Below are 16,026 nucleotides of genomic sequence, written 5' to 3' on the forward strand. Positions count from 1 at the left end.
CCCGCCCCCTCTCCTCCTCCTCTCCTCCTCCCCCCCCAGAGGGTCATCTGGGTCCCGCCCCCCCCTCCACCTCTGAGCCCACCACCCACCACCCCTGCCCCAGCCCCCCCCGAGCCCCCACCCCCCTCCCCCCGACCAGAGGATGATCATCAGGGAGCCGCTCTCTCCGCTTTCTGCTTTTTTTTCTTTCGAGCCCGGGCGCTCTGTCAGATTGTTTTCAAACTGCGCATGCACAGTTCAGAGCTCCGATTGGTCCAGCAGCGCTAAGCCCCGCCTACAGCGCGGATAGGGCCGGAGCCGGAAAAACGGGTACGGGCGCGCTGGAAAGAGGATTCCAGGCGCGGATCAATTTGACGCCCAGAATCGGCACTTCGACTCAAAATAGTAAAATCAGGCCCACACTCTCTCTCACACACATCCTCCGTCTCTCACACAGTCTCTCTCACACACACTCCCTCTCTCACACAGTCTCTCTCACACACATACTCCCTCTCTCACACACTCTCTCTCACACACATACTCCGTCTCTCACACAGTCTCTCTCACACACACACTCCCTCTCTCACACAGTCTCTCTCTCACACACTCCCTCTCTCACACACTCTCTCTCACACACATACTCCGTCTCTCACACAGTCTCTCTCTCACACACTCCCTCTCTCACACAGCCTCTCTCTCACACACTCTCTCTCACACACTCCCTCTCTCACACAGCCTCTCTCTCACACACTCTCTCTCACACACAGTCTCTCACACACACACTCCCTCTCTCACACAGCCTCTCTCTCACACACTCTCTCTCACACACAGTCTCTCTCACACACATACTCCCTCTCTCACACACTCTCTCTCACACACATACTCCGTCTCTCACACAGTCTCTCTCTCACACACTCCCTCTCTCACACAGCCTCTCTCTCACACACTCTCTCTCACACACTCTCTCTCACACACTCTCTCTCACACACTCCCTCTCTCACACAGCCTCTCTCTCACACACTCCCTCTCTCACACAGTCTCTCTCTCACACCCTCCCTCTCTCACACAGCCTCTCTCTCACACAGTCTCTCTCTCACACACTCCCTCTCTCACACAGTCTCTCTCTCACACACACTCTCTCTCTCACACACTCCCTCTCTCACACAGTCTCTCTCTCACACAGTCTCTCTCTCACACACTCCCTCTCTCACAGTCTCTCTCTCACACACTCCCTCTCTCACAAAATCTCTCTCACACACACTCCCTCTCTCACACAGTCTCTCTCACACACACACTCCGTCTCTCACACAATCTCTCTCACACACACTCCCTCTCTCACACAATCTCCCTCACACACACTCCCTCTCTCACACAGTCTCTCTCACACACACACTCCCTCTCTCACACTCTCTCTCACACACACACACCCTCTCTCACACAGTCTCTCTCACACACACACCCTCTCTCACACAGTCTCTCTCACACACACACTCCCTCTCTCACACAGTCTCTCTCACACACACACTCCCTCTCTCACACTCTCTCTCACACACACACTCCCTCTCTCACACTCTCTCTCACACACACACACCCTCTCTCACACAGTCTCTCTCACACACACTCCCTCTCTCACACAATCTCTCTCACACACACTCCTTCTCTCACACATTCTCTCTCACACACACACTCACACATCATCAGAACAAAACGCTTCAAATGCAGTTGCAATATTGAATTGAGATGAAAATAAAATGAGTTGCCATGGAGAATGTCCAGCACTGAGGGGAATATTAATAGTAGCGAGGTGTTATAACGGAAAGCAGTGGTTACAACTTGCAAGAAGTTCCGTTCACAGAAAGTGGAACTCAGACAGCAAGAAGCAGAGGGTCAGATTGAAACTAGTGAAAGATAAATTCACTGGAATATCCACTGAGTGTCGATTCTGTCTTTTCCATCAGTTTAAATGGTGGGACAGACCCTATCAGACAGAAACAGTCCCCGGGATCTCTCCATTTCAGTAAAATTCACTCTGCCTCACAGTCAATCAGCGAATCAGCCTGGAACCTGTTCCCAAGGCAGCAGCTTCTCACTGCTCTCCTTGTTCAAATGGACACAGTCAGTATTTGAGCTCAGACCCTGGTTAACAGTAAACACGCTGATTTCAGAAGGTGCAAACACCTAACCTCGACACCGTGGATCTCCAGGATCTCAGGGTAGATCCACTCCAGATTTAACAAAGGGATCAGGGGGGATCCCGATCAGCAACTCCCACTGAAATCCCAAAACTGTCCAGCAAACTGACTCCAGGATCACTGCACTCAACGTGACTCAAAGTGAATCCAACACAGTCAAATCTCCACCCTCACCATCCACCCCAACACACTCCATCCCAAACTAGCTTTAATCCCTGAAGCTAACTGAGATCAGACACCTCCCGGGTTCATTCCCACTCTCCCCTCTGCCATTCCCACACTCGGATACCACACAGACCAGACGTACGACAGTGTTGCACAGAGGCCGGGTGCAGGACTCACCAAAGAGCAGTAACAAGGCGCCCGTCTCCATCTCCGAGTTGCAGCTACATCGAGATGTGAGAGCTGGAAGGGACGGAGACTGTGTCTCCTCCTCCAAGACTCAGAGCCTCAAACCAGGAAGCTTTGAATGAGAGGGGAAAGAGAGTCTGGGAGGAAGTGGGGTGGTCACCACAGTTACAGCAGCAGCACTGAGCTTTATGCAACACAGAGTTAAACATGGGCGGGAAATGTTACAAGGTCCAAAATGTTAATCTTTGTCAGTTGGACAATGATCAGACAGTGAGACAGAAAGGTGTGGCCACCTTAAAACCAGTCGATCTGGGTTCATAGGAGGGGTACACAGTCTGGGTGCACAGGAGCTCATAGAATCACAGAATCATAGAAACCCTACAGTGCAGAAAGAGGCCATTTGACCCATCGAGTCTGCACCGACCACAATCCCACCCAGGCCCTCCCCCCGTATCCCTACATATTTCCCCGCTAATCCCTCTAACCTACACATCTCAGGACTCTAAGGGGCAGTTTTTAACCTGGCCAATCAACCTAACCCACACATTTTTGGACTGTGGGAGGAAACCAGAGCACCCGGAGAAAACCCACGCAGACACGAGGAGAATGTGCAAACCCCACACAGACAGTGACCCAAGCAGGGAATTGAACCCAGGTCCCTGGAGCAGTGAAGCAGCAGTGCTAACCACTGTGCTACCGTGCCACCCTACACAGTCTGGGTGTAGAGGAGGTGTACACAACCTTGTTGTACAGGAGTTGTACACATTATTCTTCTACAGGACGTGTACATCGTCTGACTGCCTCGCAGGTGTGCATAATCTCAGTGTACAGAGGGTGTACACAGTCTGGATGTACAGGAGGTTTCCACAGTTCAGGTGTACAGGTGGTGTACACAGTCTGGGTGCATAGGAGGGATACACAGTCTGTGTGTACAGGAGGTGTACACAGTCTGGATTTACAAGGGATGGACACAGTCTTGGTTCACAGGAGGTGTACAAAGACTGGGTGCACAGGAGGTGTACAGAGTGTGCACAAGGAGGTGTACACAGTCTGGGTGTACAAGAGGTATACACAGCCTGGATGTAAAGGTGGTGTACACAGTCCGAGTTCACAGGAGAGTACACAGTCTAGGTTCACAGGATGTGTACCCAGTCTGTGTGCAACGGTGGTGTATAGTCTAGGTATACAGGAGATGTACAATGTCTGGGTGGACAGGAGGTGTGCACAGTCTCGGTGTAGAGGAGGTGTACACAACCTTGTTGTACAGGAGGTGTACACAATCTGGGTATACAGGAGTTGTACACAGTCTGGATGTACAGGAGTTGTGCACAGTCTAAGTTCCCAGGATGGGTTCACATTCTGGGTGTGCAAGAGGTGTACAAAATCTGGGTGTACAGGAGGTGTACACAGTATGGTTGTATAGGCAGTGTACACAATCTGGGTTTACAGGAGATGGACACAGTCTGGATTTAATAGGGGTTTACCGAGTCTGGATTCACAGGAGGTGTACACAGACTGGGTTCACAGGAGGTGTACACAGACTGGGTTCACAAGAGGTGTACACAGACTGGGTTCACAAGAGGTGTACACAGTCTGGGTGTACAGGAGGTGCACAATGTCTGGGTGTACAGGAGAACAGCAGTTGAACATAGGTCAGTCGGTCCGAAGAGATCGGCGAACGGCATTCCGAAGGGATGGGCGATGGCCTCCGTTGCCTTCAGCCGATCGAAAGGGAGTCGGGTTCAGATCCCCGAATCTGAAGCGGCACTGGAGAGCCCGCGGGGGCGACGCCGCGATGAGTAGGAGGGCCGCTGCGGTGAGCACGGAAGCCCAGGCGCAGGCTCGGGTGGAGCCGCCGCTGGTGTCGATCTTGGTGTTCAGGAGGTGTACAGCGTCTGGCTGTACAGGAGCTGTACAATGTCTGGGTGAACAGGAGGTGTACACAGTGCTAGGTACAAAGAACAAAGAATAGAACAACACAGGAAACAGGCCCTTCGGCCCTCCAAGCCTGTGCCGCTCCTTGGTCCAACTAGATCATTCGTTTGTATCCCTCCATTCCCATGCTGCTCATGTGACTATCCAGGTAAGTCTTAAACGATGTCAGCGTGCCTGCCTCCACCACCCTACTTGGCAGCGCATTCCAGGCCCCCACCACCCTCTGTGTAAAAAAACGTCCCTCTGATATCTGAGTTTTACCTCTCCCCTCTCACCTTGAGCCCGTGACCCCTCGTGATCGTCACCTCCGACCTGGGAAAAAGCAGCCCACTGTTCACCCTATCTATCCCCTTCATAATCTTGTATATCTCTATTAGGTCTCCCCTCATTCTCCGTCTTTCCAGGGAGAACAAGACCAGTCTACCCAATCTCTCCTCATAGCTAAGACCCTCCATACCAGGCAACATCCTGGTAAACCTTCTCTGCACTCTCTCTAAAGCCTCCACGTCCTTCTGGTAGTGCGGCGACCAGAACTGGACGCAGTACTCCAAATGTGGCCTAACCAGCGTTCTATACAGCTGCATCATCAGACTCCAGCTTTTATACTCTATACCCCGTCCTATAAAGGCAAGCATACCATGTGCCTTCTTCACCACCTTCTCCACCTGTGCTGCCACCTTCAAGGATTTGTGGACTTGCACACCTTGGTCCCTCTGTGTTTCTATACTCTTGATGGCTCTGCCATTTATTGTATAACTTCCCCCTACATTGGTTCTTCCAAAATGCATCACTTCACATTTATCTGGATTAAATTCCATCTGCCATTTCTCCGCCCAATTTTCCAGCCTATCTATATCCTGCTGCATTGTCCGACAATGTTCATCATTATCCGGAGGTCCAGCCATCTTCGTGTCATCCGCAAACTTGCTGAATACGCCAGTTACACCTTCTTCCAAATCATTCATATATATCACAAATAGCAGAGGTCCCAGTACAGAGCCCTGCGGAACACCACTGGTCACAGACCTCCAGCTGGAAAAAGACCCTTCGACTGTTACCCCCTGTCTCCTGTGGCCAAGCCAGTTTTCTACCCATCTAGCCACCCCTCCTTGTATCCCATGAGCCTTAACCTTCTTAACCAACCTGCCATGAGGGACTCTGTCAAATGCCTTACTGAAATCCATATAGACGACATCCACGGCCCTTCCTTCGTCAACCGTTTTTGTCACTTCCTCAAAAAACTCCCCAAATTTGTAAGGCACAACCTCCCTCTTACAAAACCATGCTGTCTGTCACTAATGAGATTGTTCCGTTCTAAATGCGCGTACATCCTGTCTCTAAGAATCCTCTCCAACAACTTCCCTACCACGGACGGTCAAGCTCACGAGCCTATAATTACCCGGGTTATCCCTGCTACCCTTCTTAAATAACGGTACCACATTCGCTATCCTCCAATCCTCAGGGACCTCACCTGTGTCCAAGGTCCAGCAATTACATCTCTCATCTCCCTGAGCAGTCTAGGATAGATGCCATCAGACCCTAGGGATTTGTCAGTTTTAATGTTGCCTAAAAAACCTAACACTTCCTCCCTTGTAATGGAGATTCTCTCTAACGGGTCAACACCTCCCTCTGAGACACTCCCAGTCAACAAGTCCCTCTCCTTTGTGAATACCGATGCAAAGTATTCATTTAGGATCCCCCCTATTCCAAAGAACAAAGAACAATACAGCACAGGAACAGGCCCTTCGGCCCTCCAAGCCCGCGCCGCTCCCCGGTCCAGGATTGAATCCTGAATCCAGGATCCCCGCCCAATTTTCCAGCCTATCTACATCCTAATATCCTATCCACCGAGCTGTCCCTCACAGCTACGATGCTTTGTTCATCACAACCTATTAACTCACCCCCACCCCCCCATTCCAGACCATGTGATCTCCAGGGAGAGGGTTCTCTCTTGGGTTCTAAGCATAATAACCCTCCTTTGTCCCTGAGAGGTCTGACTTTTTCCCTGACAACTCTTTTGTTCCTAACATACGAATAAAATGCCTTAGGATTCTCCTTAATCCTGTCTGCCAGGAACATTTCATGACCTCTTTTTGCCCTTCTAACTCCCCGTTTGAGTTCTTTCCTACTCTGTATTCCTCCAGAGCTCCATCTGTTTTCAGTTGCCTGGACCTAACGTACGCCTCTCTTTTCTTTTTGCTCAGATCCTCAATTTCCCTGGTTATCCACTGGTCTCAAATCCTACCTTTCCTATCCTTCCTTTTTACAGGCACATGCCTGTCCTGCAGCCTTATCAACTGTTCCTTCGAAGACTCCCACATGGCAGACGTGGACTTACCCCCGAACAGCCTCTCCCAATCAACGGCCACCAATTCCTGCCTAATCCAGCCGTTGTTAGCCTTCCCCCAATTTAGCACCCTACCCTGAGGACAACACTCGTCCTTGTCCATTACTATCCTAAAGTTAACAGAGTTGTGGTCACTATTTGCCACATGTTCCCCTGCCGAAACTTTGACGACCTGACTGGGCCCATTTCCCAGAACTAGATTCAGTATAGCCCCCTCTCTAGTTGGGCTACCTACATACTGTTCCAAAGAACCTTCCAGTACGCATTTTACAAATTCCTCCCTGTCCAGACCCCCAGCCCTAAGCACTTTCCAGTCTATACCAGGGAAATTGAAGTCTCCCACTACAACAACCCTATTTTTTCTGCACATATCCAGAATCTCCTGACATATCCGTTCCTTCACTTCCCGTGGGCTGTTGGGTGGCCTGTAGTATACCCCCAGCATAGTGACTGCACCTTTCCTGTTTCTGAGTTCCACCCACAGCGACTCAGTACATGAACCCTCTAAATTGTCCACCCTCTGCACCGCTGTAATATGCTCCCTAACTAATACCGCAACTCCCCCACCTTTTTTAGCCCATCCTCTTTCTCGGCTAAAGCACGTATACCCCGGAATATTCAGCTGCCGGTCCTGTCCTTCTTTTAACCATGTCACCGCAACCACATCCAAATTCCACGTAAGCATTAAGGCCCTAAGTTCGTCTGTCTTACCCATTACGCTCCTCGCATTGAAGCAGATGCACTCCAGACCTCCAGGCCCACTCAGGTCATCCTGCTCCAGAATGCTTTTCTTCTCAGCTCGCCTTGCCCTGGCCCCCAGCTCGACCCCAGCCTCAGTATTTACTGACCTACTGTTTTGATCCCAACCCCCCTGCCACACTAGTTTAAACCCTGCCGAAACACTCTTGCAAAACTCTCAGCCAGGATACTTGTGCCCTTCCAGTTAAGGTGTAACGCATCCTTTCCAGAGTACAGAGGAGGTGTACACAAACTTGTTGTACAGGAGGTGTACATAGTCTGGGTATACAGGAGTTGGACACAGTCTGGATGTGGTGGTGTTGTACGCAGTCAGTTCCCAGAATAGGTAAACATACTGGGTGTGGAGGAGGTGTACAAAGTCTGGGTGTACAGGAGGTGCACACAGTCTGGGTGTATTGTAGGTGTACACTGCCTGGGTGTACAGGAGGGATACACAGTCTGCGTGCACAGGAGATGGACATGGTTTGAGTGTACAGGAGGGATACACCATCTGGGCGTACAGGAGGTGTACACAGTCTGGATTTACAAGGGGTATACAAAGTCTGGGTTCAGAGGAGGTGTACAAAGACTGGGTGCACAGGATATGTACTCAATCTGGGTGTACAGGAGGTGTAGACAATCTAGATGTACAGGAGGTATACACAGTCTGAACCTGACATAGGGTCATCTGGACTCGAAACGTCAGCTCTTTTCTCTCCTTACAGACGCTCCGAGACCTGCTGAGATTTTCCAGCGTTTTCTCTTTTGGTTTCTGAACTCTAATATCCTGCTGAAACCTGCCCCCACTGGACGTATCGAGATAGCACGGGACACAAGGCACAGAATTAACCCGAACCCTCCCCACTTTACTAAACATCCACATTTACCTCACCTCTCAATGTTTCACTCTCGGCATCTATTATAAAGCGGAGGCGATGGCCAAATGATATTATCACTTGATTATTAATCCAGAGACTCAGCTAATGTTCTGGGTACCGGGGTTTGAATCCTGCCATGGCAGCTAATGGAATTTGAATTTAATTAAATATAGCTGGAGTTAAGAATCTACTGATTACCATGAAACCGTTGTTGATTGTTGGAAAAACACATCTGGTTTATTAATGTTGTGGAGGAAAGGAAATCTGCTGTCCTCAACTGGTCTGGCCTACTTGTGATTCCAAAGCCACAACAATGTGATTGATACTCAGCTCCCCTCCAAGGTCAACTAGGGATGGGTAATTGATGCTTGCCTGCCAGCGACGACCATGTTCCACAAAGGAATGAAAAACCTGGTAAAGTTGTGTTTGTGATTCTGGCATTTTCCATGACGGGGTAGATTCGTAACGGTTTGTGTGTGATTCTGACATTCTCCACTAGGGGGTAGAGTGGTAAAGATATGTGTGTGTGATTCTGGCACTCTCCAATAGGGGGTAGATTGGTAAAGGTGTGTGTGTGTGTGTGTGTGTGTGTGATTCTGACATTCTCCAGTAGGGGGTCGATTGGTAAAGATGTGCGTGTGTGTGATTCTGACGGTACGGGAGCACAGTGGTTATCACTGCTGCTTCACAGCTCCAGGGTCCCGGGTTCGATTCCCGGCTCGGGTCACTGTCTGTGTGGAGTTTGCACATTCTCCTCGTGTCTGCGTGGGTTTCCTCTGGGTGCTCTGGTTTCCTCCCACAGTCCAAAGATGTGCGGGTTAGGTTGATTGGCCAGGTTAAAAATTGCCCCTTAGAGTCCTGGGATGCGTAGGTTAGAGGGATTAGCGGGTAAATATGTGGGGATAGGGCCTGGGTGGGATTGTGGTCGGTGCAGACTCGATGGGCCGAATGGCCTCCTTCTGCACTGTCGGGTTTCTATGATTTCTATGACATTGTCCATTAGATGGTAGAGTTGTAAAGATGTGTGTGTGTGATTCTGACATTCTCCACTAGGGGATCGAATGGTAAAGATGTTTGTGTGTGTGTGTGTGTGTGTGAGAGCGAGAGATTCTGACATCCTCCACTAGGGGGGATTTTGGTAAAGTGTGTCTGCGATTCTGACATTCTCAATTCGGGGTGAGATTGGTAAAGGTGTGTGTGACCCCTAGTCTGGCTGGCCCTGCATTCTGGCTGGTTCTGCCCCCGGATAAGAACAACCAGGAGCCCAGATGAAGGGATTCTGTAGTATTTTATTTCCAAAGATATCCTTTATTGATAAATCTGTGAGAACATTACAAACAATACAGAATGACCATCACACAGGAAGCAAGAATATTCGGGCTTATGACAAAGATCATGTAACACTCTGAGATGTTTCAATACAATCAAGGAAATGTTTCAGACATTTTACAATGGTTTACAAATGTTGTAAAGGTATTTTAAAGGTTATCTACATAGAAAAAGTTGCACTGCGAGGTGCTTCAGTACAACTGAGATACATGTAATATTTCCTGTATACATTCAGTGAGTCTTTCAGCCCGAGGAGGTTCTGCTCCCCTCGGTTCACCGTGGTTAAAAAAGTCTTCAACAGTGAAAAGCATGGAGAACTGATAGGATCTGGATTATTGCCGTGTCAAAAACCAACCAGATAGTGATATGTCCCAATCCCATCTGTGAGACTGACAGAACACAAACATAAACACACACACTCACCATCTCTCTATCTCTCTCTTTCACAAACACTCACAAACACACACTCTCTCCCACACACACACTCATATATACACACACTCACTATCTCTCTATCTCACTCTTTTACACACTCGCACACACACACACATTCTCTCTCTCACACACACACATAAACATTCTGTCTCACAGGTATACACACATTCTCTCTCACAAGTATACACACATTCTCTCTCTCACACACACGTACACACTATTCCTCTCTCACTCACTCTCACGCTCTCTCACAGACACTCATATATACACACACTCACTGACAGACGCACACTTACAGATAACTAGCAATACAGGAGGCAGAGACATTGTGACAATTCCTGGCTAAACTGGGGAAATGTTTTGTCGCAGTTTTATGGAATAATAATCTCGATTCTGTTTGAAAATGCCAGACTTGTGTAAGATCTTCGACACAGTGCATTCACACTGAAGTCTCTTCATGGCCACTTACTACACAATGAACTCCATCAGCGTGGGCACCTGTGAAATGAGAGGGTAAATGTCCATCAATAATGCTGTTTAGTGAGTGATGGACTCTCTCTCTCTCATATCCTCCAGTCAGAATAGACTACATCGGCATAAATTATTTAAAACAAACCTTCCGGAGCCGCAATGAATCGTTTTTAAAAGCGAAACAATCAGATTGCACGTTTTTCAGCCAGATTCCTGTGTGACTATTCACTTTGGTAAACAGTTATCTGGTCATTTCCCATTCGGTGAGACAATGTCAATGTGATAACAGAGTTCTGGGTTCAGGCAATGAGAGGGCGCTCTGAGAGTTAATTGTATTCCTGAGAACACGGTCACTTTCTGCATCGAGAAGCAGCTTATATTCATTAACCTGGTAGAAACGGCATCAAGATATATCTACAGCAAATGAAATGTTTTATCCTTTCCTGCATTTGTGTGAACTTCTAATTGTCAATATTGTTAACCCCTTCCCCGCCCCCCTCACTTGCTGAGTCAGTCTGTGTGTATTTTTCTATTCATGCTTCAACACCAGCGACAGAAGTTGCTGCTTGAATTGGATCAAACTCTTTGTATTTGGGGAGAGGGGATTGATTCAGTGAATGTTACAGCAGTGACAGCCCCTGTTGGGGACAAGTGTTTGTCCCGGTTTAAACCGCCCGATTTGAATAAATACAGTTCCAGCTGTGGTACCTGGTGGAAATGTATCTCAGACGACATTGTGACTAAATCTGAAAGGGATTAAACAATGTGGCTATTTAGTGGGAATGGGGCTGATGTGTAAATGTTCAGGTTTCTGTCGCAAGTGGCAATTGCAGCTGGATTCTTCAATATTGATGAAGTGAAATCGATATCTGAGGTGACTGGTGCAGATCAATGAAAGGAATGTGGGGAGAGGCCATTGTGCATATCATGGACACACACAATGTCTGCACGTTTTGGAAATTCCCTGGTATCAGTCACCTCTTTATCGCCTCTCTTGCTGTGACCAGGATGGAGGAAATATCGCCTGAACTTTCAGACTCTGGACTACCCTAGTTCAAAGACACAGCTTCCAGTGACCATAGAATCCATAAATCATAGCATCCGCACAATGCATAAAAAGGCTATTCAGTCCATCGGGTCTGCACCGACTCTCCAACAGATCACCTCAACCAGGGCCTATCCACATATAAACTCCACAAGTCCCACTAACCTAAACGACTTTGCACACTAAAGGGCAATTTAGCATTGACAATCCACCTAACCTGCATATCTTTGAACTGTGGGAAGAAACTGGAACACCCGGAGGAAACCCATGCAGACACGAGTAAATGCAGACTCCACACCGACAGAGACCCAAGCCAGGAATCGAACCCAGGTCTCTGGCACTGTGAGGCAGCAGTGCTAACCACTGTGCCACCGTGTCACCATGATGAAGACTGGATACTTATTGGATGGAAACCAACATGCAATTCCTTCACTAATTTCCAGAGGGAACCAGTCAATCTATCTGAAGATTGGAGTTTACCTGCAGAATCTTTCTTTCCCTCAGTCCGGATAAACTCCATTCCCAGGATGATGACGATTCCAAACGTCACCAGCACAGCCACAGCCAATCGGATTGGGATTGAATAGGAAGCTGTAAAATTAGGAGGATGAATTGAAGAGAGTGAGTGGGGAAATGTTCAACTTCAAACGAGGAAGTCTAGTCTGACAAACTCTGTAACCCGACCTAACCTGCCCCCTTCACAAATAGGGGGAACATGGTGAGATTTCCATTGACATTTCTGCATGGTATTTGCGGTGAGTGACAGGACTATGGGCCGATGCAGGAAGGTGGCACTGGGAAGATTGGGTCTTCCAGCTGGCCTGGACACGATGGGCCGAATGGATGTGCTGCAACATTTCTTTCTTTCTATGGTTCACTCTGTGATGACATTATTCTCTCCCTGTATTTCTCTGCATCATCCGCTCTACAATATAGTCCTCACATAATCCTGAGGCCGAGATTAATGATAGAGCGATGGGGAGATTTATAATCCCTCCTGCGGAAGCTCTGAGCGTTCATTTAATTCAGACTAAACCCCAAAACAAAATAGAAAGTTTGATATTGGTGTTGGTGACGGGGAAAGTTCTGAACTGTGACAAAACAATAAACTATCTGGTTGGCAGATGTCCAGAGGGGTAGGAAACGCGCCACCATTCCTTGACCTGGTCACCCTGAGCCTCCAGAACCCAGCGATGTGGGTGACTGTGAGTCACCCTCCAACTGGCCGAGCAGCTCAGTCAGTGATGGGGAATAAATGCTTGTTTGTGAGGCTTATGGAATTCAGTTTAAAAAAAGGATTGTGAAGGAGGAGCGGGACGGCATCTGTATTAATCCATGGCCTGAAATCAACCTGTTCATCAGCGTTAACAAACACTCTCAAAGTTCACCATGCACAATGATTCACCAAAACCTTTGTTCCGATCCTAATTGCACAACGATGACCTGGGTGTCCTCGTACACCAGTCACCGAAGGTAAGCGTGCAGGTGCAGCAAGCAGTGAAGAAGGTAAATGATAAACTGGGCTTCATAGCGAGAGGATTCGAGTACAGGAGCAGGGATATTTTGCTGCAGTTATACAGGGCCTTGGTGAGACCACACCTGGAATTTTGTGTGCAGTTTTGGTCTCCTTATCTGAGGAAGGATGTTCCTGCTCTTGGGGGAATGCAGAGAAGGTTCCTGAGATGGCAGGGCTGACGGATTAGGTGAGATTGAGTCAGGTAGGAGTATATTCACTGGAATTCAGAAGAATGAGGGAGGATCTCATAGAAACCGAGAAGATTCAAACTGGATAACAAGACTAGATAGGGTAGATACAAGAAGGATGTGTCCGATGGCGGGGCTGTCCAGAACCAGGGATCACAGTCTGAGGATACGGGGTAGTTGGGGACAAAACTGAGGGGAAATGTCTTCATCCAGAGAGTGGTGAATGTGTGGAACTCACTGCCACAGGAAGCAGCTGATGCAAGAACATTGCATGTTTTCGGGAAGCAGTTAGATATCGTTCCTGAGGTGAAGGGGATCAAAGGGATATGGGTGAAGGCTGTTCAGGCTATTGAGTTGGATGATCAGCCATGACCATAATGAATGGAGGAGCAGGTTCGAAGGGCAGAATGGCCTCCTCCTGCTCCTATTTTCACGGCTTCTTCTGCAAGTATTGCAAAGCAAGTTGCAATGCCAGGCAGAAGATGATGTGCTGGCTGTCCTCGGGCTGGCATGGACAGGATGGGCCGAATGGTCTCCTTCCATGCTGTAATTTATCTCTCCATCTTCCAGTCATGTAACAGCTCAGAACCATTGGGTGTGTCTGAAGGGTTTTGTCCTCACACTGACAGAGAACAATAGATTTTCATCTATTCTCCCCATTCACCCACAGTGATTGGTTCATTCATTTCCTCATTTGTCCAATCGTTTGATCAACTTCTTCATTTCATTATGGGGGCTTGTTTTCTGTTACTGATGATTAAAATTAGCATTCCCTCTGTTTATCTTCTTGGAACGTGTTAAATTCTGACCGGGCTGGATGTAGGGATGTTGATTCCTCTGGCTGATGTGGAGGGGTGGGTGTCTAGAATGAGGGGGTCGCACTCTCAGAATTAGGGGGCAGCTCCATTTAGGTCTGAGATGAGGAGAAATGTCTTCACCCAGAGGGTGTTGAACCTGTGAGATTCTCTCCCAGAGGGGTTTCTGAACTGGGGTCTTGGGAACACAGCGTCTCCATGGGGATCTCCCCAGCGGGTCCGCGGCAGGACAGGAACATCAGTAAAGTTTAAAATACGCCAGGGAGTTGTTTGACCGGAGAAGCCAGCCTCTGATTGGACAAGAGTTGACAGGTGGAGTGCGATGAAGAGTGGGATTTGGAATGGGCGCTGGGGAGCGAATATGGGACTGAACCTCAGAGGCTGAGAGTAAAGTGTGTGTGAGAGTGAGAGAGGGGTGATGTGTTTGAGAGAGGGGTCTGTGTATGTGAAAGGGAGTGTTTGGGAGTCCGTGTGTGTGTGAGAGAGAGAGAGAGAGTCCGTGTGTGTGAGAGAGAGAGTGTGTGTGTGTGTGAGAGAGAGAGCAGTAAATGTTTTTGGCTGTAGCTCGAACTCCTCCATGAGATGGTGACCATGTGCCAACTACCAGGCAGGTATTCCACCAATCACAGCTGCTGAGATGCCAGTGCACCTTCGATTCTCGATGCTCATTGGTATGGCTGTGGTAGACAAACAGAAGTAAGAGTTTTAACAACACCAGGTTAATGTCCAGCAGGTTTATTTGACAGCAAATACCATGACCTTTCGGAAAAATAGCGACCAAATTAACCTGTTGGACTTTAACCTGGTGCTGTTAAAACTCTTGCTGTGTTTACCCAAGTCCAACGCTGGCATCTCCATAGCACACATCAGAAGCCCAGCCATCTGTTTAGCTCTGCAGAATGCAATGCCTCTGAATATTATACAGGTGTAGAGGGAACACCATGTTCAGCTAGTCAGGGCATTTTGATCTACTTACTGTAACCAGGAAAGGTCAGAGATCGAAAGTAAAGCGGGGAACTTCTTTTACTAAAATCAGATGGATATATTGACAGTGAATCTCACTCACCTCTCACAGTGATGTTTACAGGGTCACTATCATGCGAGGATAGCCTGGTTCCATTCACATCCGCTTCATACCGACAGGTATAATTTCCTATTCCAGAATGATCAATATTCTTGCTGGTGAAGGTGACGGAATGTGTGTCTGCAGCAGGAGACTTGACGCTGACTAATTCCATTTCTCCTTGCCTGTAGAAGTAAAATGCAATGGCAGGATTGTCGCGGGGGCTGCTGCAGTAAAAGGTGACATCTCCACCCAGAGCAGCAACATCAGAATCCACCCAGAAATGTGGTTTATTCAGAACTGCAATTGGAAAGAGAGAAGTGGTGACGATTGATTGTAAATTCAATGCTGAGTTGTAGGAAACAGATTATTACTGGTAATTCGAATGGCAGAACAGTGGTTATCACTCCTGCCTCACAGCCCCAGGGACCTGGATTTGATTCTGGCTACAGGTGACTGTCTGTATGGAGTTTGCACGTTCTCCCCGTGTCTGCAATTGGAAAGAGAGAAGTGGTGACGATTGATTGTAAATTCAATGCTGACTGATTTGTAGGAAACAGATTATTACTGGCCTGAATTTCTGTAAAACGGCAGAATTGGGAAATGAGAACAGATGTCAGGAGGCTGGAGAATGTAGTGAGGAGGATATGAACGCTGCAATATTACTCCCTGTGTCACGGGTCAGTCAGTGTAGAGGCAGCAGGATATATCGGATAAACACGGAGCAGAAAAGATGGTGTGAGG

At 48.3% G+C, this 16,026-nt stretch overlaps 1 protein-coding gene across 1 annotated transcript in view; it reads right to left on the reverse strand.

The window, feature by feature from the left end:
* Positions 1-9,690: 9,690 nt before the first annotated feature.
* LOC144485351 (Fc receptor-like protein 5) overlaps positions 9,691-16,026 on the reverse strand; it is a 52,323-nt gene continuing 45,987 nt past the window's right edge. Inside the window, exons 7-9 of the mRNA XM_078203548.1 lie at positions 15,286-15,582; positions 12,181-12,291; positions 9,691-10,682 (exon numbers count right to left, since the gene is read on the reverse strand). Coding sequence (XP_078059674.1) covers positions 10,624-10,682; positions 12,181-12,291; positions 15,286-15,582 — 467 coding nt within the window. The 3' untranslated portion in view covers positions 9,691-10,623. The remainder of the gene's footprint in view (positions 10,683-12,180; positions 12,292-15,285; positions 15,583-16,026) is intronic.

Source organism: Mustelus asterias, unplaced genomic scaffold, assembly GCF_964213995.1.
Source record: "Mustelus asterias unplaced genomic scaffold, sMusAst1.hap1.1 HAP1_SCAFFOLD_188, whole genome shotgun sequence".
In the NCBI taxonomy this organism is placed as follows: Eukaryota; Metazoa; Chordata; class Chondrichthyes; order Carcharhiniformes; family Triakidae; genus Mustelus; species Mustelus asterias.